Raw genomic sequence first — 26,513 nt, forward strand, 5'->3', positions numbered from 1 at the left:
CCGCCAAAGTGGCACACTTGATTAAGTTTGTGAAATACCAGTCTCGTATTGTTAGGATGTCTCCTGTTCTAATGTGTTGTCATACTCCCAAAGGAGGTGATTATGTATTGGTTCATGGAGGGATGCATGTACAGCATGCGTGAGGAATGACTGATCCTAGTGGTTCATACATCCAAAGGTGGTGAATTCATAAAAGATTGGAATATATTCTCATGGCCGTTGTCATGTAGAGGGTATACAATTGCATGTCATGTATTCTGCCCAAACATTGGATTGCACTCGGATGATCATTCTGAGAAACTTAAGACAACCGAGGACGGCAGCCAAACATGACAAAGATCTACAATGCACAAGTTAAATAATGTCCTTTAATCAGGCTGCCCTGCGGCCACATACAAATGGTTTACTATCTCAAACAGCAAGCCTCTTGTCCTTTCCATATCTCCATTTAATTTTATCCGAAAAGAATTTGACATTATCGAGAACCCCTGAAAGAAGGTAACTAAGGTTTCTCCTGAGTTTGGGGAAGAATATTGCAGCCGTGGAGCCTGAAGCGCTAGAAACAGAGTGTTAGATAGTATGTTCTTCACTAATGGAGGATGACAGTGCAATGTGAAAATGCACCCAAAGGATTCTACTGCTCTAAGTAATTTGCTCAATTAAGAACCATGCACCTCCTCCTGCCCTCTCTCTCTCTCTCTCTCTCTCTCTCTCTCTCTCTCTCTCTCTCTCTCTCTCTCTCTCTCTCTCTCTCTCTCTCTCTCTCTCTCTCTCTACCTCGCGATAATCCTTTTCCAATTCTGGCCTGCATCTGTGAATTCACGCCCTTGGTTATTCTTATGCATGCCTATACAGGGTAAGGCTATGCCAAATATTTGGCGCAGGCTTACTTTGCCAACAGGTACGTTTTGCCCAGTGTGTGTTTACTGAGGGATAGTACCGGTTGTCATACTGCCTAGTACTAAATACAGACTATTAGTCAAAAAAAAAATATATATATATACTGCCTGGAACAATAAATTGCCTTTACCAATGTAAAGGCAATTTATAAATTGCCTTATGGTAAAGGATCTGTCCTTTACCATAAGGCAATTTAATTTATATATATATATATATATATAGAGAGAGAGAGAGAGAGAGAGAGAGAGAGAGAGAGAGAGAGAGAGAGAGAGAGCGAAAGCGTTTATTATCTGCATTTACTGGTTAGTAGTGGTAATGGTATGAATGACCTAGTTCAAAAGTTATAAATATTCAAAGCATGAAGCTAGATGATGTCTTCTAAGCAGAATCATGATAGGACATAAGCGATACGAGCAGAAATACCTGGTAAGGCACTGATGGAGAACTTGGATGCATGAACAATCTTGGATCGAAGTTGTCGTTGATCAGGACATCATTTGTCGACGTGCGAAGAAGAAGATCTAACTATCAAGGGACGAACAAATATTACCGCACAAAACAAACACTGTGTTGTGCCAATCCGTCGCCACGCCATTAAATATCTCTAACTTTCCGAGACTAATGCACTCCGATAAAATGGTTTATTTCTAGTTTAGTACTCTGAACACAAAATTAGTTCACGCAGTTAAGCTATTATTATATGTGCCTGTGATTGCTCGGAATCATAACTAAATGAATTCACATACCTCCCTTTCCCTTTTCATATTCCACTAAATCCTAATGGCCTATTTCCAAAAAAAAGCGCAAATTTTACCTTGAGTGACAATTCTGGCTCGAATCTTTTTTTTGTCTTATAAAAAATTACTAACTTTCACTTAAATCCCAAGTTTGGCCCTAACAATTTGAAAATTTCACATCATGAGGGCCAGATTTGGAATTTAACTTAAAGTTAGTGATTTTTTATTAGATAAAAAAAAGTTTGGATCAGAATTATCACTCAAGGTAAATTTTGTGTTTTTTTTTTTGAATTAGCCCAAATGCTAACTCGACACACTAAATATTTAGAGCTTTCACTCGTTGGCAAACTAAATGGACCGATCCCATTTTCTAATTAGAGATTTACTACAATGCATGGGCTCCGAATTGAATAGTTGTTTTTACAAATTAGAAGTTAAACGCCTTCCAAACCGTCAGCCCATTTTTACACCTACTTCCAAACTTTTAGATCTTAGATTATTATGATCGTTCGATCTTGATTTCTTTAGATACTATATTTATTTTTGATTGGCGATTTAAGATGCGTGTTTTTCGAACAAATTGTATTTGTTTCCCAATGTAAAGTTTATATCTTTTAATGACGGCCACCATTTCGCACCTAGCCCGAAATTTTTAGATATTTTGATTTTGCGCTATTATGTCACACCATTTGTGATTAAGTTGTTACAAAAAACTAGAATCACTTTGAAGAAAAAGCCTTTTTTTTCCTTCTCCTTTTTGTCTTATATGAGTCGGTCGGTATTATTAAAGTTGCAAATAAAGTTTTAACTAATCGCGTTGATCATTAAATTATATTTATGGGTCACTAAAATTAATATTCATTTACCATGGGAGAAAGCGAGTGCAACTTATGCTCTTTCACGAAAATGGATATGCCCAAATTCTCAGATTGACCGACAATCCATGCAAACCTCTGCGCAAAACCTCTGCGGCACGACCAAAATTATCTGAATCCTTAATTACCGTGGTGATGGCCACGTGGCGACGGACATGAATTAATATTTTAGCTTATTAATTTCTTAGTCATTATAATTTGGATCTTTGGATTTTACATCAGGGTTAGTATCACGAAAAACCCCAAACTAATACGCCTGTGACAAATTTACCTTTTGTTAGTTTTCGTTAAATTTCATTGTGAAATTGCTGAGTTGGATGACATGTAGTAGTTAACATGTATATCAGTTTAGGGTTTTACCCTTCCGTTTGTCACCGGATTTACAAATTTGTGGTTTTTTGCGGTATTTATTCATTTTAACGGAATGTAAATTTGTCACAAGTGTAACAGTTTGGGGTTTTTGGTGGTCAAAAAATTGGTTTAGAGTAAATTTGTCACAGGTGTACCAATTTGGGATTTTTTGTGGTCAAAAATTATTTCAGAGTAAATTTGTCACGGGTGTACCAATTTGGGGTATTTCATAGTATTAACCCTTTAAATTATTAAGATAAAAAGTCTTGAGTTCTTTTTTTCATACAAAACATGTTAGTTTGAATGTTAGCTTATATTTCATTTTAATTTAAGTTTTCTCTGTTGATTTGAAATACTGAAAAAAGGTAGAAGTTGAAATGCATAAGAAATTAAAAGAAGGGTGGAGTATAGGTTGGGAGGATAATGCAGTGCCCAAGTTCTTAGCTCTATCTATCATTTACTTTTCGCGTTAAAACTGTGTAGGTTTTTCTTGAAGAAATTAAACAATAATGGAGAGTTAGGTAGCGAATGATAACCATTCTGTTCCGGAATGAGTTCCTGAACCAGAAATAGATTTTTCTATTTCTGATTCCTGGATGAGTTTCTGAGAAAAAAAACCCGTTTGATAATGACAAAAAATTTCTATTTCTAGAACAGAAACCCGTTTGATAACAGCACAAAATTTCTATTTCCTGAAATAAAAACCCGTTTGATAAACAACAGAAAATTCTATTTCCAGGAACAAAAATTCATTTTTTTAGAAATGGAATAAAAATAATAAAAAATCCGAAAAATTCATAAAAATCTTTAAAAAAATTCAGAAAATCCCAAAAAATTGAAAAATTCCAGAAAGAATCATCAAAATGTCGAGAAAATAAAAAAAATTTAGATTTCGAGAAAATAGGAAATTTGTTGAATTTTTTCAAAAAAAATCAAGAAATAAAAAATTTCAAAACTTCACAGAATTGCTTAGAATACCTATGGTCACCCACTTTTAGTGAAATTTAAATTTTTTTAGGTGCCCAAAAAAAATCAAAAATTTCAAAACTTTATAGAATAGTTTAGAATACATGTGGCCACCCACTTTGAGTGAAATTTAAATTTTTCAAGGTGCCCAAAAAAATTCAAAAACTCAAAAATTTCAAAACTTTAAAGAATGGCTTAGAATACCTGTGGCCACCCACTTTGAGTGAAATTTTAATTTTTGGAGGTGAATAAAAGCAAAAAATAAAAAATTTCAAAACTTCACAGAATGACTTAGAATACATGTGGCCATCCACTTTGAGTGAAATTTTAATTTTTTTAGGTGAAAAAAAACATAAAAAATCAAAAATCAAAAATTTCAAAACTTCACAGAATAACTTACAATACCTCTAGCCACCCAATTTGAGTAAAATTTAATTTTTTTTAGATGCCCAAATGGTATTTTTGATTTTATTTTTATTTTTTTTAGTTCCTAAAGAAAATTAAATTTCACTCAAAGTGGATGGCCACATGTATTCTAAGCCACACTGTGAAGTTTTGAAAATTTTTCTTTTTTGCTTATTTTTATTTTTTTTTCTACACCTAAAAAAAATTAAATTTCACTCAAAGTGGGTGGCCACAGGTATTCTAAGTAATTATGTGAAGTTTTTTATTTTTTATTTTTTATTTTTTTCGGCACCTAAAAAAATTTAAATTTCGCTTAAAGTGGATGGCCACAGGTATTCTAAGCCATTTTGTGAAGTTTTGAAATTTTTTTTTTTTTTCGGCACCTAAAAAAATAAAATTTCGCTCAAAGTGGGTGGCCACAGGTATTTTAAGCCATTCTGTAAAGTTTTGAAATTTTTACTTTTTTGTTTATTTTTATTTTTTTTGGAATATAAAAAAATTTAAATTTCTCTCAAAGTGGGTGGCCACAGGTATTTTAAACTATTCTGTGAAGTTTTGAAATTTTTTAAATTTTTTATTTTTTTCGGTACCTAAAAAAATTTAAATTTCACAGAAAAGTGGGTAGCCACAGATTCTAAACCATTCTGTTAAGTTTTGAAATTTTTGATTTTTTGCTTTTTTTTCTCACTTCAAAGATCGTGACTTCCATATGAATATGTGTGTTGAAGAAAATGAATTCCTCATAAATGGTTCTCACTTTTGTTCCAGAAATGAAAAACCAACTTTTTTTTGGTTCTCATTTCTGATTTCAGAATCAGTTTTGGAAGCAAACTTGTCCCGGAAATAGAAAAATGAAATTGCGTTACCAAACGGGTTTCTAGTCCAAAACTGATTCTGGGAACAAAAAACCAGTTCTGGACAGAACTAGAATGGTTTTCATGCGGCACCTTAGAGTGTGCATGGCAACGATTCTGTGCCTGGGAACTGATTCTACTCAGAAATTATTCTTTTTTATTCTGTGCCCGGAAACTGATTCTGAGCATTTGAAGGCGTTTGGTAACGGCCCAAAATTTCCATTCCTGAAATAGTAAAAGAACATAAATGCGTTTGGTAATAATATAAAATTTCTTTTTATTAATAATATTTTAATATTTCTTTCTTTTTTTCTTTTTTTTCTTCTCCTCCTTCTTGGACATGGCTGGTAAAATATTTTTTTTATTAATAATACTTTTATTAAAAATAGTTTTTTTTATTTTTTTGGCCATGGCCAGTAAAATATTTTTTTTATAAATAAATTTTTTTATTAAAATATTTTTTTTTCGACATGGCCTGTCCGCCGGCCATGGCCGGTAAAATATTTTTTTTATAAATAATTTTTTTATTAATAATATTTTTTGATTAAAATATTTTAATAAAAAATATTTTTATTGAAAATATTTTTTTTCTTTTTTTTTCGCCATGGCCGGTAAAATATTTTTTTATAAATATTTTTTTATTAATAATATTTTTTGAATTAAAATATTTTTATTTTTTATTGAAAATATTTTTTTTCTTTTTTTTTCGCCATGGCCTGGTCGCCGGCCATGGCCGGTAAAATATTTTTTTTATAAATTAATTTTTTATTAATAATTTTTTTTTATTAAAATATTTTAATAAAAAATATTTTTATTGAAAATATCTTTTTTCTTTTTTTTTCGCCATGGCCTGGTCATCGGCCATGGCCGGTAAAAATTTTTTTATTAATAATATATTTTTTTTGTTCATGGCCTGGTCGCCGATCATGGCTGGTAAAATAATTATTTTTTGTTCATGGCTTGATCGCCGGCCATGACCGGTAAAATATTTTTTAATCTCGCCAGATACGGCAAGGGTGGCCCTCGCGCCGGACATTAGAAGCTACATTAAAAACCAAGAAAAAGAAGAAGAAAAAAAAATCGATTCTCATTTTTATTCCCAGAATCAAGAAACTACTTTTGTTTTATTCTTGATTATGCTCCAAAACTGATTCTGGGCACAAATTTACAAGAATTTGTGCCCAGAATAAAAAAATTTAACAAACAGATTTCTGTTCCAAAATTGATTCTGGGAACAAATGAACAGAAATTTTCACTATTTGGCCAGTTGCCAAACGAGCCCTTAGCCTCCCACCCACGTTACTTCTCTAAAAATGATGTACGGATTTTTCGATAAAGATTTATTTGATAGTAATTATATCGCCCAAGAATTATCAAGAGAACTTATGTAATATATATTCGCAATATCTAATCTTACATACATCAAATAGCCATTATGGGAGCCGCCAAATGATATGGGTTCATGGGAGATCAGGCAATTAAGCAAAAGAATTAGTCTGTTTTATCTTGATCAAAGTGTTCGATATTAAATTTTGCGCAAACGAATTTTGAATGATAAAGATATTATCTTATAAGATTCATTATGCTGACAAAATAAAAAGTGGCTTCTATGAAAACCTTTGTAGAAAAGACAAGATGCGAAAGGTTGATGAGTGCAATATAGATTAGTACAATATATTTCACTTCCAAATTGGAGACTCTGCTGATGCTCATGATAAACAATTAACCTTAGATTAACTCTAAACCATAAATTTACAATGTCGTGATTGATTTGAAGATAAAACAAGATTGCATAACCAAAATTTAAAAAAAAATAAAGGAAAAGAGAGAATAAAAACCAAACAATGTCCCCTGTTTTTTTTTACGCAGCTGTCTGTCCTTATGCTCGGCGCTTGGTATTGCATTGGTCTCTCTCCTTTTATTCTCTCCTCTACTCAAAGTCACTCTGTTTTGTTTAGTACTCGTTTGTCGTAGAAGATGATGCAGATAAGTTTTTAGGTTTTGAATTCGGGAAAGCATGAATTCTTATTATCGCTCGTTTTGTCTTAGAAGATAATGCTGATGGGTTTTTAGATTTTGACTTCGGGAAAGCATGAATTCTTCTTGTTATGGAAGACCATGCAAATGACTATTTATGTCTTGCTTTCAGTGAGACGTGTCTTGGTCATCGGATTTAATTAAACGTGGTTTTTTGTGCTATGCAGATGGCTTTTTTATGTGTTGCTACCCTGGTTAGCTGTCCAGCATCTGCTGGTGTATGTAAATATGTCGGAAGAATTTGCAAGTTCGATTAATTAAGTTCAAAAGCAGTTCTTCAAAACACGCCACGCATCTACACACGCCCCTGAAGTCTTTAGATCATTGTGCAGTAATCCAGAAAGTACAATATGGTAGCTAAAAAGACTATACTCACCCACATTATAATCAATCCGTCACCAGCCTACCACTTACACACGTGCTTTGTTCCAAGACAATAAGCAGCCGAACCAAAGTCGAGATCCGGGTAAACACCGGAGGACTTCCTGACCTGTGATTGTCAAATTAAACGCCTTGCTACGTTCAACAATGTAAGGCTCGACCTCTTTGATGAAAAAATATATGCAGCTGCTATCGGTGAACGATACATTTCGAGCCGCTTTTTTGCCCACACTGTCCGGGGAGTCACAACTCTAGGACTATGACTTGCGAATTAGAAAAAAAGGCTACATTTCTCAAGGCAAGTAGATCGAAATATCATCCTCAATTATAACACTAAGATATTGGTGAACAAGATTCATTTCCACTGTTAAAAAAGTTTTATAGCTCACCGCAAAAATCAGCCAAAGAAAACCAAAGACTAATTAAACATGAAGGCAATTTTGTGACTCTTTCAATGCAAATGTATGTGCTCTTACAGCTCAACCTACCATCTGGAAAGACTGAGAGAGAACAAAATAAGTCAATGTGAACTGTTTGCTCGAGAAGCATTAGCAAGATTGTCCATCCCGAGGGTCCAAATGCATTTATTCTACTTCCAAGTTGATCCACCCAGTCTAATAACTTCTTCACCTTCGCTATTGCCCCTAGGAATCCTTTCCATAGTAGTACCTCCTTTTTTATCGCTCGCGTCCCCGTATAGATCCCTCAGCTTGGCTAGATTCAAAGATGCGGCGGTCTTCTCCTTAACTCCGTCTTTCAGCGGACTGTGATGATTACGGTCGAGATGTGCGCTGCCATCTCGCAAACTCTGACTCAGGCTTCTGCTCTGACTTCGACTCCGGCTCCTGCTCCTCCGAGAATCCCTGCTGCGCTTCTCATAATCCGCTCTGGTTTCTCTCTCTGCATACCTGGATCTACGGTCCGAATCACGCCTGTCCCGTTCTCGATCGCGGTCCCTCAATCTCTCCCTATCTCTCTCTCTATCTCGATCACGATATGTATCACGTGCACGATCCCTGTCCCTATCTCTTTCTCGTTCTCGTTCCCTTTCACGATCTCGATCGCGACTATGGTCGCGATCCCTCTCCCTTTCTCGATCGCGACTATGGTCGCGATCCCTCTCCCTTTCTCGATCGCGTTCACTACGATGTCTCTCTCTATCGCGATCCCGATCTCGGTCTCTATCCAATTGTGTGTCCCTCTCCGAATATTCTCGATCATCACGGCTCTGGCTGCGACGGCTAGGAGATCTTCGCAGATCATCGCCCCCACCTTTTTCATAAGGAGGTACTGGTAAGGTGCGACGAACAGGTGAGGAATCTCTAGTTGATGCCCGATGAGGAGCCCTCTGACCAAAAGACACAGAAAGAGAAGCTTTCACAGAAGGTGGTCGTCGAGCAGTTTCCTCAGACCCATGACGAGTCGTATCACCCGTCACACCAGAATGCTTGGAAGGAAGCTTCATCTTTTCAAGGTTAGCAACAATCTGCCGCAGAACTGGGACAGGAATTCTAGGAAAGAGAGTATCAAAATAGTACTGCAGTAAAACCAAAAACAATGTAGCTGTCATGATATTGCTTTAGACTCAAAATAAAAATATCAAAATATGAGAGAGAGAGACAGAGAGAGACAGAGAGAGAGAGAGAGTTAATGCATCCGCTATCCTGATACAATGGTCAGTGTACAAAAATCATTACCAGTAACATTGCTCAGTCAAACAGATCACAAAGGTGAACACCATTTGCCAAAAACACAAATAAGTAGAGTGGATAACTGCAACATTACATGTGCTGAACTGGCTAAAAGTACCATAAATCTATGTACAAAGAACAACTATATACCTTCTATGACACTCAGGTCAGCGAAAAGAAAACTTTGGTTCATTCGGAATCTATTATAGACATGACTTTCCATCAATCAAAAGTCACAGAATGAAGGTCCCAATAGAAAACAGCACACACTCGTGGTCAGTAAGCAAACTAGAGATTGGCACAGCTTACCTGCCCAAGAAGCAAATCGCGCAAATACACACCCATTGTGGTCATTCGCCCATTTGATCCTGGAGAAAATTCCTAAAAACGATCCCGAGTCAACAGTAAGTACTTATATCAGAAACATAAATTCAACGTGACCATCCAGAAAATAATTCTTCCTAGTGAAAACCACAAGCCATTACAGTTCCTAAGAACACAAAGCAGTGATGATAGATTTGGTCCTAACAAAAGTTAATCAGAGAAATACATCCAAAATAGCATCCTCAGACTACACATGAGTCTTCTTTTCAAAAAAGTTATTTCATGTCAAGCAGCAACAGAGAAAATACTACCAAAGTCACATGCATCATAGCACCTGCAAGAGAGAATTTGAGCAAGGGAACTTTAGATTTCAAATATGTACTCGCCTCATATTTATATTTCTCAGTTCCAGATTGGATCCATCAATGTTTGGGCATCATACCCACCCACACCAAAATCAATGCTTGGCTAGCTGCTTTCTGATGACTGTATCAGACATTTTAAAACCAAAAGTGCTTCTGACTAAGTAATGAACCAAGTGAGAAAAAAAAGTGTAACACAGATCATTGATCCTCCAAAGGAAAGAGATCACACAAAGATAGAAAAGGCACAGATCTTAGCTCTAGAGAAAGCAAAAATAAATTGAGAGACTGCTCTCATCAGATGCACCAGTTAAGACTACACTAAAGAGAAGGTAAAAGATAAAAGAGGACAACATAAAGAAATGTAAAAGTACTGGGATATGCAAAACTTATCGAAAGGAGAGTAAGACAAAAGCTAATTTGCATGTGGATGCTTTTTAGTTTTTACATGAACGGGTTCCTGACGCATGCATGGATGTGAATTATTAAATTCAAAAGGCAGCTCATAATATAACCGTTTTTCCATATTTTTGTTCGAGGCTTTCTAAACACTCACTAAACCTTCATTCCCCTGGTTCACCTTTGTTGCAACGTGTGACCATCATAACAACGTTTCCCAAAACATTCTCAGGGAGCAGATAGTAAAAAAATCAATTTAAGAATACAAAAAGTCATTTGTTTTGTTACAGGCAAATTTGATTGGTGCTCAGCAACTTCATAACATTAAAAGTTCACCAAAGGTAAGGAAGGTTGAAGACACTGAATATTTGTGAATATAATAAGAGCCTCAGATAGGTGAGTCAGACTTTAGGAACCCAACTAGTAATCCAATAGAAGCGCATGAACTTATAAGTCAAAATTTTCAATATCTAGTAAGCAATGAACTATCAATACAGAGAAAGCCAGTCCGTCTGCTTTCAGACCACAACGCAGAGCCACATGCTGCAGTATCTAATTCATCCCAACAAAACCAAAAGCACCTTAAGCTGTTTAGCATGAAACTATGACATCTTTTAATTACACTTAAGAATGGCTGAAGTTGCCCATGTTTCCATTCTACATTTGATAAACATAACATTTCGACCTGAAGAAGTGCTTCAGCATACTATACAACACATCCATAAAAAGTCAAGCCAAAGTTGCAGGTACCTCTTCATCTTTAACATATGGCTCACACCAACTCCACAAGGTCTTAGGATCCGCAGCATATCTCAAGTAAAGAAATCCAATCTGTAAAGTTTTTGAAAATGTGAGCACCAGCATAAGCATAAGAAAACACTAACAGCAACATAAAGTAGGCAGCCCCCTCCATTACAGAAGAAAGAGCATTGTGACGACGTGTATGAAAATCTCATGCTGTTAGCTAACCTAATCTTGAAATGCAGGCTAGTCTACTTTTCATTCTTAAGCAATGTAAAATGAAGAGTTGTGTCTGACTAAGGAGTGAGGGCATTAAAATTAAGAGGGCTTTTTGGAAAGCCACAACTATGCTTTTTTCTATGTAAGCGCTTCCTCCAAGTAAACGGAAGGACTTACTGCAAGAAAGAACTGGGAAATTTTTTTAAGGGTCCAATTCACCACAGCTAAAAGGCCCAATATGTAAAACACATGGAGACCTAATATCCCCTCTGAAGTTAAATATCCCTCATATATTCTTGTTTTTCCTGATTCCATATCTTCTTTTCTCATATGCACTTCCAGAATACCAGATGTTTGAGAGAGAGAGAGAGAGAGAGGCCAACTTAGGCGTTGCCTTTCCACATTGAAAATACATGTTAGTTACATCTCTAACCAAATAGAGAGTTTCTAAGGATGAGGGAAGCTTACACTCTAATTACTTCCACAGTAATAGAGCCCTGCTGCTTCAGTTTCCCACATTCATGAGGAATTTTCAAAATTAGGTAGGAACGATTCTGCATCTTTGAGTTGTCATTTTCAATAGCTACAGGGAGTCCATGAGAATCAGATTGTGCAAAGATTTTCAGGGGGAAAAGAGAAATTTAACGCTGAATAGTTTATCAATCACTTTGGGTTATCTTATGCACAATTTAAGTACAAAAGGAAGTGGGATTCACGCAAGCTGGTTTCTGCAAAACATGGCCAAGTCAAGCTGCACGAACTTAAAGATGAAGAATCGGCCACCTTTATTTGTCATTCAGTGGAAAGTAGACATGAAAATGCTCATTCTCTCGAGTGGTTTGAAGTTTGCTATGCTTCTAGCAATCGTGTTCTTGTTAGATAACAAGAATCTTCAAAGAAGGAATCATTTTGACAAGTAGTAACAACTAAAAACTTAAGGTTTGCAAGTGGCACTTGTTTGTAGAAGCATTAACTGGTACCAAATATTTAAGCAGATGGCCTAATTTGGAGATCTTATGCCGAATCTCTTCATGAACTTGTATTGACATCATCCTCCACAAGTTTCTTCTCTGTAATGGTGATTGTCCCTTCTAAAGCTTCTTATTGAAACTTTGTTGGAATTTCTGCTTACTTAACTAAAAGAAAACAGTCCAATGATATGGACAATGTATATTGGAAAATATACAGCAAATAAAAGCATGTTGTGAAGAATCTTAAAGTTCTCTGAACCATCAGGATCCAAATAGCTCATGCTTGAACATTTCATATTGCTGGTTCAAAAACAATTCAGCAAGCATATATAAAAACTAAGCAAGGGAAGACTGCACTTACCGCCCTTATATAAGGAGAATCTGGGTGCTTTAAGAGACCGTGCATTTGTTTGACAGTCAGTTTCATGGTGAAGAACTTGTACAGAAGACAAAATGCTGTCGAAGGACCACGGCAGTTTCCCGTCATCCATGGCTCCACGTGATCAACTTGATTGTAGATTTCATCAATCACTTCATGGTAAGTCTTCAAACGATACAGCTCCTTGAAGTAATCTGAAGAGAGGATATTCATACACAGGACTTTCTCTAGCAATGAATCAATCGGTCTGCCACTCGTTTGTATCTCCATAATTCTTAATCTAATATACGCCTCAAACTTACACAAATCTCTACTTTCCTGCAAAGCCGGCGTCGCGCAGAATCACAAGTCCAGACTGCAACATAGCATGCACCCAACTGGTATCAATGTGGGAACGAATTACCGGGCGAAAAAAGCGCAGAAAAGAAGGCGTATGCGTATGGACCACAACAAATGCAGTCACAAAAAAATTTTACCACACAAAAGCAAAAAGAAGACAGAAAAGTAAGGGATTCCTACAAATAAGCCAAAAAAAAAACACACTTTTTCACTCGAATAATGAAACTCGGAAAACCAAGACCCGCTCGACGAACATAACATCAATTCTGGAATCCACCCAATTCAGCTTTTTCATTAAAAACGATAGAAAAAGAAAAAACCCAAAATTCTACGCAAGCAGCTTATATCGAATTACCTTTCATCTCAATTTTCTGGACCACGAAAAGGGAAACACCAAGCAAGTCAAGAAGCTCCACCTTCTCCCCTAAAAGGGTATTACGGAGAGCGAGCTCGAATTATTCTACGAAAACGTAAATCAAGAAGAGCATATGAAGAATCCTATCACGAAGGGCATTCCAAAACTCGACTGGCGAAACAGAAAATTCGTCAAATTGCTCGAATTACGACCAGAACCTCGACGGGCGCGTTCAAGAAACAATCGAAAACTTTCCACCACCATGTTAACGTGCAAAAGGGAAAAGGAGAGGAAGATTACCGAGTACGTACCGATTGGAATCGAATGAAATCGCTCGCTCGATCGATCGATCGAGAGATACGCAGGAGGAAGAAGAAGAAGAAGACGAAACCCTAGAAATGGAGCTCGCAGTGCATTGGAATGTATCTGCAAGTTTGGAGCGAACAGCACAGATGAGCCATTATAAACCGAGCAGTCCGGTCCGATCCGGTCCGGTCCGGTCCGATCCTGTCCGGTCTTGGATGACTTTAGGATATTTTATTACCTATGACTATCCGGCCCAAACAGGAAACAAAAATCATTCTAAATCTTAATAAAATTTATTGAATGAATGCAAATAAATTTAAGCGATTATTAAAAGATTGACATTAATGTTTTTGAAGTAAAATGAAACGCTGGAAAGTTCAATTTTGAGCTCTTGTTTGTGATTGGATTAAGATTTATCTGACTAGTCTTGTTAGATATTAAAGAAAGCGAATCGGACGAACCGGACGGTAACTCAGTTATCAAACCGGACGGTCCGGCCTGAACTTTAAAACAGTATTTTGGGAAACTTTCTTTTCATGAATATTCAGCCCAAATAAAGAAATATTTCCTTAGCTAGTCTTTTAGGACGTTAGAGTGAACCGTATAGTGACTCAATTGCCAAACCAAGACGTTCGACGACAATTTAATGTGACTTTTTTCAATTAAATGGAACACTAGAAACTCTCATTTCGAGCTCGTGCTTATGCTTGCATTAGAATTTATCTAGCTAGTTTCTTAGTACATCGGAGCCAGGCGGTAACTCAGTTATCAAACCCCGCGGTCCGGCCATAGATTTTAGAGTGTGAGTTTGGGGAATTGCTTATGACTATTCATCTCGGATAGAAAAAAAATCTAAATCTAAAAAAAATTATGAGTGAAGTCGAATAAATTTAAACGACTTAGAATGTTAACATTTAATGTGAGTTTAGAATATTTTAGGGGCTCAACATTAAGAAAAGAAAATCAAATCTTAAGCACTGAAATATGTAGGAGGAAAAATTAAAGAAAAAGTTCAACCCAAGATAGATTGACTCTTATTTGCCTTCCTATATTATGGGTTTAAATAAGGATGCGATTGCCTTCTCCGCTAATTTGCCCCATAATATTTCAAATTCCTAGCTTTATCAACCCCAAAGTTTCTCTGGCAGAAAAACCACAAAATTTCAAATTTATTTGGATATGATCTTTATTAACAGATGTCATTACGATTTGATAAAAGCATGCCATTTCAAAGATTTCACTTCAAAATTTGGTAGTCGCTGGTGGTCAAGAATAAAGAAAATTCCATTTAGTATGGAAGAGTAATTAAAAAGAAACTTGCTTTTTAGGCTCCGTTCGTTTCGTAAAAAATGTGACATTTCTAGAAAATGTTTCGAAGAAAATGATATAATTTTCCAGTGTTTGGCTGAAATGTGAAAAGCCCCTGAAAATATTTTCCGTCGTTTGATATGGAACCTCCATTCATTGCTTTTAATAAATTTTTTATTTTTATATTTTTAAAGGGGCCATAAGAAGAGTGGAAAAAGCGCGGCCCTTTTTAAAATCAATTTTTAATTTTCTTTTTTTCCCTTCTTCTTCGCCCGATCGCTGGCTATAGGCGAGCTTGAGCCTCGCCACAGGTCGGCGAGGCTCGAGCTCACCAGATCCCGGCGAGCCGAGCCGAGCCAAGCCGAGCCAGCCTCAGGCGAGGCTTCACCTCACCAGATTCAGCAAGGTTGAGCCAGACAACCGTGGAAGAAGGAAAAAGAAAACGAAGGAAAAGACAAAAAGAAACAGAAAATTAAAATATAATTAAAATTTTGATTTTACTAAAAAAAAAAAAGTGCACGGACGAGAATGTGGTTTATCTGGATGAAAGAAAGAGAAGGAAAAAACTTTCTCCCCTATTTTAGAAGACCTCTTTTCTGTTGATGGAAAACATTTTCCTTGACCGGTTTGTTTTCCGTGAACTGTATACCGAAAAATCCGGAAAATATTTTTCTAAAAGTTATTTTTCATGAAACGAATGGAGCATTAATATATGAATAATGTTCAAATTCATTCGGATAAAACACGAAAATGGTAAATTCATCGAGAGCTCAATACGGTATAAATGGCTTTTGTCACTCCGATTCCGATTCCAAGTTCAATATCCATTGTGTTCTTTACTATATTCTACTCTTACATTGATTCGGCCTATTCATTCAAACATTATTAACAGTCTCATTTCCAACTTTGCACGATTTACTCCTTTGGAAGCCGATTTCTGTATTAGTTAACAAGATGAAGTTTGTCTTGTGATTAAGATTTGAAAATGAGCAAATTTGATTGGTTTTGCTCCACCACAGTGTCACCCACACGCGCACCACCGACAAAATTGCTTCGTTTAATACTTTTTCTGGCTGCAATCTCAGTTCCATCCACTTCAGTGTTCTAATCTGCTGCGGATTGAAAACGTCTGCTTAGCGATGATCCTGGATCTAAAGGATGAGACCCACGATATAATATTGCAGAAAGAGAGAGAGAGATTTGGATGATTAGATGGGAGGAGAGAGGCTGGTGTTGACATTTATGATACCGGTAGCATATGATACAGACTTATTTGGACTATTATAACGAGTCATATCTCTCTCTTTCTCACCAAAAACTTCTATGGGACACTTTGCAAAACCATAGACTAAGCTCTCAAAAAACTCGGGGGAAAACTCGCAACACAGGCAGAGTAAAATGGCTTATTTGCAACACTATGTAGAACCCACTCAAGAGGAGAAACAAAAGATGGATGGCGAAATCTGAGGCTGTCTCTCTAATGACTATTGTAACGAACATCGATACCGCACGCACTGCCGTCACTTGATGGGCTTCAAGGGGTGACAGTGCTGATGGAAGCTGTAGAGCTGATGGGTGCAATACATGCAGGTCCAGCATTTGCTGCTCAACATCCGGAATGACGGCTCTCTAGGGATGGTCAAGGGCCTGCTCGATCTGCTAGGACAAGAACCCAGTTAAGAATTTAGTGGCCGCTCTCCAAGTAATTGTTATTGTCTAGACCCGTTCTTCGTGTTTTAGAGAGAGAGAGAGAGAGAGAGAGAGAGCGATCCTATTTATTCTTGCTAAAGCTCATGCTTCTCAAGACTGAGCACATTCATGTGACAGCGTGAATCCAAAGTTGGGCAAGATCTGAAGTTTTACCTCTGTGGGTAAAAGGGCCTATCGAACAAAGGCATTAACTGGGCTCTAGGAATCATCTCTTTTCTCAGCAGCCGTACCTCTTCCTCTTCGATCATCTGCTTTTTGATAGATTCATATTAGAAATGGAAGTGCATTTCATAAAAATCTGGAACTTGTCAGATACCGTCTTAATTCTTTTCCACACCTTTTGCAACTTCTCTTCATATTTCTTCTGTTGCTCCATGAGATACAGCTTGGTAGCAACCTGCTTGTAGTGCCCCATTAGAAAACTCCAAGAGAACGACTAATTCATATTGAAATCGACATACTATTGATCAAGAGTACCAATCAACTTCCACTTAATACATGCGCATGATGTGATGATAGATATGCATCATGAAGACTCACCGAGTAATTGAACATCGCACGCTTGACAGCTCTCTGTTGTGTGTGGAGTTTGAAATCTACAGGCTTGGTATTTTCTTTTGCAGCAAGCTTTTGGGTAGCCTAAAGATGAACATGTAGCCTTGTGATTGAGAGAGAGAGAGACAGTTGAAATGCAGAAAAGATATCTTACCTTCGATTTGTCCGCAGAAAGTTGCTCTTTGACTTCCTCCTTTGCCTGTGGATTTAAAGTATACTTTGATCAGTTAGTTCTCTTCTTTCAGTAAGCTGAGTGACTGAAAGCTAGAAAAGATACTTATGATGAATGATGGCTCTGAAAAATAGCAAAACATCAATTTCCAAAAGTAGGTGGACCCTGGACAGGCTCAGAATATCACAGAAGTACATTGAGGCTGACTCAACAAACATAAAAAGGGAAATTAACCATCGAGCACTCAATTTTTCCTGTTCATGTCTGCTCACAAATTACTCGGCATTTTAAAGCAGATCTCTTATTTGGATGTATCCCGAACACATTGGAGAAATATAACTTGCAATAGGGTATGTCATCCTGATATCATAAATGTGGCAATGTCTTCTGTGTCGTCCAGCAAGCAGTAAATGATCAAGCAATGAAATTGCTGTCACCTCATTAACCCGATTATATCAATAAACAAAAGGTCAACTTAGACTGGAAGACCGTGTTCTTAGTGTCATCACAGTTTATACGCGACTAGGCTTCCCTGCTGCACACGCACGACTAGGCTTCCCTGCTGCACACGCTCGTCGCATGGAGTCAGGCAGTGGATACTACTGGAAAATGTTGCTGAAAGACGGAACTTGCTCTTTGAGAAATGCAATTCATTTTTACTCACCATTCTTCTGGCACTGGCGGCAGAGCTCCAAGGAAGAGCGCCGGACTCCGAGCCTACCTTCACAAATTTCTTAGTATCACAAAAACAAAGAGGAAAGCCAATCAGTCTCAGCATCGGCTATGGAGCAATAAATAATCAGGACAAGAAAAGGGACATCATAGCAAGTAACCAATTACCTTAAGTGCAGACTTTGCATGTGGTTTCTCCATGTGCTTAGCTTGGTGGTGACACTTATGTGGCTTATGAGATGCGAGTGAATCAGAGTGATATATATAGAGAAGAGGCCTAGTGTAGGAAGTTTGGAGATTGGTACTTGTCCAAGGGGTGCTCATTCATGTCTGTTGCCATATCACCAGCATTCTTCAGGAATTTGCAATGCCTTTCTTTCCACCAAACTGTCTGATTGAATCTCCCTCTCAACATATACTCTTCTTATCAGTTGCTTCAGATCTCCACTTGTCTTCTGCTTTTTAAAGTAAAGTTTTTCAAAGCTAGTTCCTCAATTAGAACTCCGTTTCGTCGGTTTTTAGTTTCCATTTGAACAACACACTAAATGCGCAATTAATGTGGAACTCTTTCATGATGAACCTATTTGGGCAAAAATCTCTCATTCATGTTCGCGATGCATCCGAAACCATTTTCAAGTTGATCACGCGGAAGTGAGGTGTGAGACCAAGTTATGTAGTAAATACTACTAAGATAATCGGTCTAGTTGTCTAATAAGTACCCCTAAAGCACTTGTTAATAAATTATTTATGTTACTTTTAATGACTAGGAACTCTACCTTACACGGGTAAACTCCAGTTAGATGATACGACATTTCACTAACCCCGCGGACTGGATAACAGGCAAGTCGAAGCTGGGCGAGGGGTTCGAACATGAACTTTATTTGCAATTGGAATATAAAGCTCACAGGACAGCGTAACCTTTCGTATACTGGCCATGGCGACCGTTTGGCATCTCTAGCTTTACGCATCCACAATGTTTTCTACAATTGCGCAAATTGACAGAGCACGAAAAAAATCCGAGTCAAGTTATGTCGACTGTGATCCGCACTAATTGCAGCCATGTCACTGGTCCAAAGAGGCAAAAGTTTGAACCAGAGGTCGTTAACACATCTGATTTTCAAGTTTTCTTGATGGAGCCGTTATCCAACCATGAACGCATAAGATGACTGAGGGAAGGGCCTGGCCTGGACTGTCCTTTTGGCTTTATTATGAAATGAGAGATAAGAAGAGGCACGTCTATTTTTAGTTAGGTCGAGAATCGAAAAATTAACCAACTGATATAGTGCCATGCATGCTTCCTTTTGAAGTTTGGGGAGTCCCAAGTTTCCTTTGATGAAAGATGTGAAAAGCTTAAGTAGTTTTTTAATGGAATGATAATGATGATCAAAGACAACTCGCTTCATTCACATTTAGCATTGGCAATGTTTTGTCGTGGATCTTACGTTCTTTATCAAATTGGGAAATATTCTATCAAGGTTTTCTCAATAGTGGAAATCACTTTATGCCGGTTGCTTTTCCAACAAGGAACAAGGACATATAGATATGACACTCATTAAACATCCTGTGCGACCAGCTTTGATTGGCACTTTGTTTTTCTTCATGATCTTCAAGATCCATTGTCTCGTGGGAGCATCTCAAGTGCCTATGGTTAGTCCATCGAAATAACTGTGCTTGTATAGGCGTAGTCAAATGGTCATATGCTTTCAACAATTTTGCTGCGAGTAAAAGAAGTAACGACTCGAGATTAGCATAGAACGATGCGGAACAAAACTGTGGATGTCTATAGAAAAGGATGCGGCTAATTGAAATGGGACATCCCTTGCTTCGAAACCATGCAAAATTGCGTGGGATCGTTGATCCCGATACTTCAATTTTTAAATGCTCTGACATGTGGTCATGTATTTATCTCTTTCACAATCTACTCGTTTGTCAATAGTATCCTAGGACAATGCTGTTGTAGAGAACTTTGTGCTGTCAAGATCTCCAATACATTTCCCCCACTTTTGTGTTATCATAATTGACCTTCAGATTGGAGGATAGGGTTCTATGGTCCAGAAAGTCAAGTGCTAGCACTCACCCTTTGTCTACCATTTGGAAAAATCAATAGCAAGTAATACACGGGCCAGTTATGAGACAGCATGTCATGTCTGAAAACACTGAAAACGCATTCCGAAACATGAAAGTTAACCTTGTTATTGCAACTCTTTTGGTAAGAAGAATGTTGCCGACAATGTTGGTTCCACATTCACTCCGCAGTGAATCTACAGATTGCCGGAAGGTGTACAACATTCATGTTTTACAATAGATTATGCCAGTCCAAGCTTAAAGCCAGTTCAATTGGCATTCTCTAAATCAGCTAGCTGCCTTTTGTCGAAGAAACTGCCATCCAAAACTTCATCAAGTTTTGCAGTACATACAAGTCAATCAGTCCTCAGATACCTTGAAAAATGTATATGACAAAACCAAGTTATTGATGCCATCCATTCTAGGATCGGTTTCGAACTCAGGGTCAATGTAAAAAAATACCTGCATATATGAGAACGCATCCAGTGTTAAAAATCTGTATTGTCTCTAAAGTCCATCTTAGCAAAGTATCAGAAGATTAGGAATATCATACTTACAGGCATATCAATTTGTTCTCCTGGAAGTAGCCGCTGCTCTTCAAAGCAAAAGCACTGTATTTTGTTGAAATAAACCGCTGCCTGACAAGCAGACGAGTTTAGCCAGAACAAATCTCAATTGTTAAGGGTAAAGCAATCTCAACGGACATGCTATCTCACTTAAGTCGTCTGCTGGATTAATCACCCCAATGAGCAAAGCATTAACAGATTTAGAGATAATTATGCACATTCACAGTTGGCTCGTATCAGTCAAAAACAGTAAATGAAGCATCCATTTTATTGGGGCAATGAATGTTGGGCAGCAGTACCTTCATGGGAGTAACATTGTATGTGGAAACGCCAGTTATTGGTGTTGAACTGCGATTTTCAGCAGTGTAAAATGCAAGAGCACTTTCTCCAGGCTTGACTCTTACCTACAAAAAAAAATTAAAAATGTTGCCTCAGTCCCTTTGATACAGGCAAACAAATTATGAGAACAGAGCATTCTAGCCAATGATCTTTAAAAGAAAAACCTCTCTTTGGGTGGGAGTAAACTTCCATGGCATCCCATCAGCGACATCAGCATTAAACTGCACCGCAATCTCCCTGTAGCAAAATCCGTATTCTCAAATAAAGAATACACTAAGAATAGATGGAAAAATTAAATAAATAGAAAAAAACCCTCTATGTGCATCTAAAAACAGTATTAGAGTAAGTAAACTAGTTTTTAGTATCTAATTTCTCATCCATAATGCCGAGAGAATGATCAGAAGGACATATCAACTCCTAGGTACAATGGAGCATTAGAAACTACAAATAATCGCATCAGAGTTTCTAATAAAGTTCCATTTATCTCTCTCTCTCACACATCTTTTTCTCCCTCTGATGATGAAAAAGCCTACCTCGGAAACCATAAAATGATCTTAAAAACCACACCGCCTTGTACAACATGTTTCTAAAGAAAGATTTCCTAAAACCCAGCCATGTATCCTACCAGCAAGAATCAGAAACTGAAATGCTATACGAAATGATAAATAGGTTCTCTGGCACAATAATGATCACTAGAAACCACCCCGAGGTACAAGCGGTTTTCGCAATCACCAAGCAGAACACTCACAATAGGTACCCATACCTTGTGGTGACAGTCCCATCATTAGCATGTCGGGCAATTTTTTCTTCAACAGTCTAAACATAACAGAGTCAACTCATGATCAGCCAGAGTGAAGAAAAGAAATATAAAACTATACAAACAGAGTACGTTGTACAGACAATGAACAAATGAAAAAACTTGAATCTCACCTCACGTCGTTGAATAGTGCCGCCATACCCAGTAGCCTGACAGAATCTTCTATACAATGGTACGGCTGCATAACTACTTCCCACCATTGCGAGGACCAGAGCTGTCAGGTATAGAAGCATTTTTCGAGATTTTTGTTCTGTGGAAGAAGCATGCGAGGCATAGTGGCGATGGGTATTGAATATAGAACTGGGTTTCCTACTATATACAGAACCATTTGGAAACTCAAAAGACTTGTTAGGTGACCAGGTACTAAATCTGCATCTTCGCAATAAGCAATATACATCGCTAACTGAAGGTCGCCCATATCCAGAGATAGATCGTGCATGACAGAAACCTAGCCCAGGAATCCCATGTTTGAACCTATACAACAATCACAATTTGCAATCAATAGGGAAAAGAATGATGATGATGATGATGATGATGATAAGAAGAGTCTGGAAGTCAGTCCTCTTCTTTCTTTCCTCGTGCAAAGGGTGGGAAATTTTTTAAACCAGCAATTATGAAAAGTTCTGACATGTTCATCACACAATTGGCTAAAATATGCTCATTCAAAATTCTGCAGTAGGATATACTTACTGAGAACCAAGAGGTGAATGCGTTATTATAACGAGGTTTGCTGACAGAAGAAATCCTCTACCAAGCTTTGACAATGACATGTTCAGGAGAGACTAGAACTGAAGAAAAGAGGCAGTAAGTGACATATGAGAAAAGGACACAGAAAGGAAGGAAAGAAACAGAGATCATCGAAACTTAAATCCCATTGAAGTATTACATGATAAAAGGAGAAAAAAGCATAGTAGCATAAAATAGTTGACCGTATCTCCGATTCCTTCGGTTTCATTGTTCAATAGGTTAGTTCGACACCACTCTCCATGCAAGCAGTGGAAAATGACATTGAATGACCTCAAATCAAAGGATACTACATGTTCAAACAGACAGCTTTAGCCCATTGAGTATTTATTTTAAGCGGATGCCAAACCAAATGTATGAACAAAAGTCTCACTGAGATGCCATAACAGCACGCTTGTTACCTCAGGGATGCTTCCCAATCCCAAGCAATAAGCACAAATAAACAAAGAAGTGAAAACCTCAAAAGGTTCAGCTGCCAAGAGAAATCAACACAGGACAACTTCAAGCAATTTCCAGTATCGGCTTCAACTTCAATTCTTTTAATGCATTTGCAGCACGAGCCAACCACAACCCACCATATCAAAACTTGCAAACTCAATAATTTCAATACAACATTCCTCTGCCTGACAAAAACTAGGAATCAATGAACCTCCGTTTCACTATAAACACTAAACCCAGCAGTTGCAGCAATTGGAAATGATCAAGACAACCCCGAAATCATCACGTGTCAATCGTACACAAAAAGTCAATAACCTAAGCCCGACACTCCCTCCGGTCAACCTCAAACTTCGTGAAGAAGCACCGCCGGATGGGGCGACCAATAAGCACAAATAAACAAAGAAGCAAAAACCTCAAAAGGTTCAGCTGTCAAGAGAAATCAACACGAGACAACTTCAAGCAATCAGCTTCAACTTTGATTCTTTTAATGCATTTGCAGCACGAGCCAACCACAACCCACCATATCAAAACTCGCAAACTCAATAATTTCAATACAACATTCCTCTGCCTGACAAAAACTAGGAATCAACGAACCTCCGTTTCACTATAAACACTAAACCCAGCAGTTGCAGCAATTGGAAATGATCGAGACAACCCCCAAAATCATCACGTGTCAATCGTACACAAAAAGTCAATAACCTAAGCCCGACACTCCCTCCGGTCAACCTCAAACTTCGCGAAGAAGCACCGCCAGATGGGGCGACCAATAAGCACAAATAAACAAAGAAGCAAAAACCTCAAAAGGTTCAGCTGTCAAGAGAAATCAACACGAGACAACTTCAAGCAATCAGCTTCAACTTTGATTCTTTTAATGCATTTGCAGCACGAGCCAACCACAACCCACCATATCAAAACTCGCAAACTCAATAATTTCAACACAACATTCCTCTGTCTGAGAAAAACTAGGAATCAACGAACCTCCGTTTCACTATAAACACTAAACCCAGCAGTTGCAGCAATTGGAAATAATTGAGACAACCCCCAAAATCATCACGTGTCAATCGTACACAAAAAGTCAATAACCTAAGCCCGACACTCCCTCCGGTCAACCTCAAACTTCGCGAAGAAGCACCGCCAGATGGGGCGACCAATAAGCACAAATAAACAAAGAAGCAAAAACCTCAAAAGGTTCAGCTGTCAAGAGAAATCAACACGAGACAACTTCAAGCAATCAGCTTCAACTTTGATTCTTTTAATGCATTTGCAGCACGAGCCAACCACAACCCACCATATCAAAACTAGCAAACTCAATAATTTCAATACAACATTTTTCTATCTGAGAAAAATTAGGAATCAACGAACCTCCGTTTCACTATAAACACTAAACCCAGCAGTTGCAGCAATTGGAAATGATCGAGACAACCCCCAAAATCATCACGTGTCAATCGTACACAAAAAGTCAATAACCTAAGCCCGACACTCCCTCCGGTCAACCTCAAACTTCGCGAAGAAGCACCGCCAGATGGGGCGACCAATAAGCACAAATAAACAAAGAAGCAAAAACCTCAAAAGGTTCAGCTGTCAAGAGAAATCAACACGAGACAACTTCAAGCAATCGGCTTCAACTTTGATTCTTTTAATGCATTTGCAGCACGAGCCAACCACAACCCACCATATCAAAACTCGCAAACCCGATAATATCAATACAACATTCCTCTGTCTGACAAAAACTAGGAATCAACGGACCTCCGTTTCACTATAAACACTAAACCCAGCAGTTGCAGCAATTGGAAATGATCGAGACAACCACCGAAATCATCACGTGTCAATTGCACACAAAAAGTCAATAACCTAAGCCCGACGCTCCCTCCGGCTAACCTCAAACTTCGCGAAGAAGCACCAGAAGGGGCGACAGGACTTGATGCCAAACGGAAATCAGGAAGCGCAAACAGGAACCCGAAGAGAAAAGAACTAAGCGAACACGCTCGAGCAATGGTACCAATCATACTTCAGAACCAAAAAAAAAAAAGACACCTCCAGAACCAACCTCAAGCAATCAATCCGCAAATCAAACACGAAAGAAGCAACAGCAACAGCAACTCACCGAGACGACGAGCAGCGCGCGGAGAGGAGAACCCCGGCGAGCCCAGAGGAGGACGCGGCGCCCGGTCTGTCTGGAAGCTTCCCGGAGGACGGGGCCGGCGTCGGCGAGGGAGATCTTGATCCGCCGCGCGAGCGGCTCCCCCGAGGCCCTGCTGGTGTGATCGGGCAACAGGACGGTGGCTCTAATGCGATAGAGGACGGCGTGGAGAGCCGGGGCTGGCGCCTTTGATAGACATGGAAAATCTACCATAAACAAAAAAATAAACGTATGAAATTTTTAATTACGGTAAGTAAGACCCTACAAAAAAAATAAATAAACTACAAAAGAAAAGTAAATAAATTTGAGACCATCAATTTAAATTGTAATTAAATGATAGAGGGCAATTTTGTCTTTGTGATGAAAATAGGGTGAATTTAGTCGTATAGAGGGTAGAAATAGTGCTCCCTTTACATTACATCTAAACCCTTTAACTTAAAGTCATTTACATTTATTCTCCCAATCATGCCCTTAGTGCTCAAGAATAAATTTTCCGATAGGTTTGCAAGATTAACAAAAACAAAAACAAAAATAGTTGCTTTTTAATAAGATTAATATAACAAAAAATGATAAATTTACTACAAATTAATTTTTTGACCACTAAAATTTCTAGACTGATACATTTGTGACAAATTTACCCACCGTTAAATTTGATTAATACCTCGAAAAACTACATCTGTAACAAACGGGAGGTAAAATCCCAAATCGGTACACTCGTTGTCACATGTCATCTAACTCTATAATTTGAGGGTAAAATTTAACAGAAATTAACGGTAAGTAAATTTATCGCAGATGTACCAATTTAAGATTTTTCGTGATTTTAACTCTTTTGATAAATACGAACAATGTTCAAATTCAATATTAGGTATATGCACAAAAATCGCGAAAAAAGATATGTACTCAATACAATGCTATGGAAAGTAAATGGCTTTTATTTTTAGGGTTAATACCATGAAAATCTCAAAACTGGTACACCTGTGATAATTTTACCAAAAACTAATTTTTTGACAAAAAAAACCCCAAACTAGTACACCTGTGACAAATTTACCCTCAGTTTGTTTTTGTTAAATTTTACCGTCAAATTGCTTTGTTAAATGACACGCGACAATTGACTGATGTGTTGGTTTTATGTTTTACCTTCTGTTTGTCATAGATATACTAATTTTTTATTTTTTTTATATTAATCTAATTTAACGGGAACTAACGGAGGGTAAACTTGTCACAAATATACCAGTTTGAGGTTTTTAGTGGTCAAAAAATTAGTTTAAGGTAAATCTGTCGCAGGTGTACCAATTTGAGATTTTTTGTGGTCAAAAAATTAGTTTGTGGTATAATTATCATAAGTTTACCGGTTTAGGGTTTTTCGTTGTATTAATTTTTTATTTTATTTTTGTTT

The 26,513-nt window shown here is 37.7% G+C and overlaps 3 protein-coding genes across 11 annotated transcripts; all 3 read right to left on the reverse strand.

The window, feature by feature from the left end:
• Nucleotides 1-7,809: 7,809 nt before the first annotated feature.
• Nucleotides 7,810-13,725, reverse strand: LOC115673992 (pre-mRNA splicing factor SR-like 1). 9 transcript variants are annotated; one of them, XM_056319953.1, is made up of 7 exons: nucleotides 13,598-13,688; nucleotides 13,287-13,355; nucleotides 12,895-12,947; nucleotides 12,575-12,786; nucleotides 11,033-11,113; nucleotides 9,507-9,578; nucleotides 7,810-9,043 (listed from the first exon to the last, which is right to left on the reverse strand). In XM_056319953.1, the coding sequence occupies exons 4-7, from the start codon at nucleotides 12,698-12,700 to the stop codon at nucleotides 8,096-8,098; spliced, it is 1,227 nt and encodes a 408-aa protein (XP_056175928.1). In that variant the 5' UTR covers nucleotides 12,701-12,786; nucleotides 12,895-12,947; nucleotides 13,287-13,355; nucleotides 13,598-13,688; the 3' UTR covers nucleotides 7,810-8,095. The 9 variants fall into 9 exon arrangements, 8 of the variants coding, with proteins under 8 accessions (XP_056175928.1, XP_056175927.1, XP_056175926.1 ...); XM_056319952.1 differs by lacking the exon at nucleotides 13,287-13,355 and having other exon boundaries at nucleotides 13,598-13,725; XM_056319951.1 differs by lacking the exon at nucleotides 13,287-13,355 and having other exon boundaries at nucleotides 7,810-8,544; nucleotides 8,575-9,043; nucleotides 12,575-12,947; nucleotides 13,598-13,725.
• A 2,388-nt stretch (nucleotides 13,726-16,113) lies between these two features.
• Nucleotides 16,114-18,316, reverse strand: LOC115673994 (microtubule-destabilizing protein 60). The gene is made up of 7 exons (XM_030596274.2): nucleotides 18,178-18,316; nucleotides 18,002-18,070; nucleotides 17,320-17,364; nucleotides 17,151-17,249; nucleotides 16,948-17,007; nucleotides 16,764-16,858; nucleotides 16,114-16,556 (listed from the first exon to the last, which is right to left on the reverse strand). The coding sequence occupies exons 1-7, from the start codon at nucleotides 18,208-18,210 to the stop codon at nucleotides 16,421-16,423; spliced, it is 537 nt and encodes a 178-aa protein (XP_030452134.1). The 5' UTR covers nucleotides 18,211-18,316; the 3' UTR covers nucleotides 16,114-16,420.
• Nucleotides 18,317-20,051: 1,735 nt separating this feature from the next.
• Nucleotides 20,052-25,242, reverse strand: LOC115673919 (cytochrome c oxidase assembly protein COX11, mitochondrial). The gene is made up of 8 exons (XM_030596186.2): nucleotides 25,082-25,242; nucleotides 22,486-22,583; nucleotides 21,909-22,269; nucleotides 21,742-21,794; nucleotides 21,143-21,215; nucleotides 20,939-21,043; nucleotides 20,631-20,711; nucleotides 20,052-20,535 (listed from the first exon to the last, which is right to left on the reverse strand). Exons 2-8 carry the CDS (start codon nucleotides 22,563-22,565, stop codon nucleotides 20,434-20,436), a joined length of 855 nt encoding a protein of 284 aa, XP_030452046.1. The 5' UTR covers nucleotides 22,566-22,583; nucleotides 25,082-25,242; the 3' UTR covers nucleotides 20,052-20,433.
• Nucleotides 25,243-26,513: the final 1,271 nt, after the last annotated feature.

The sequence above is a fragment of the Syzygium oleosum genome, unplaced genomic scaffold (genome assembly GCF_021117445.2).
Source record: "Syzygium oleosum isolate NSW1041296 unplaced genomic scaffold, Sole_v2.1 Sole_v2.19, whole genome shotgun sequence".
Lineage (NCBI taxonomy): Eukaryota > Viridiplantae > Streptophyta > Magnoliopsida > Myrtales > Myrtaceae > Syzygium > Syzygium oleosum.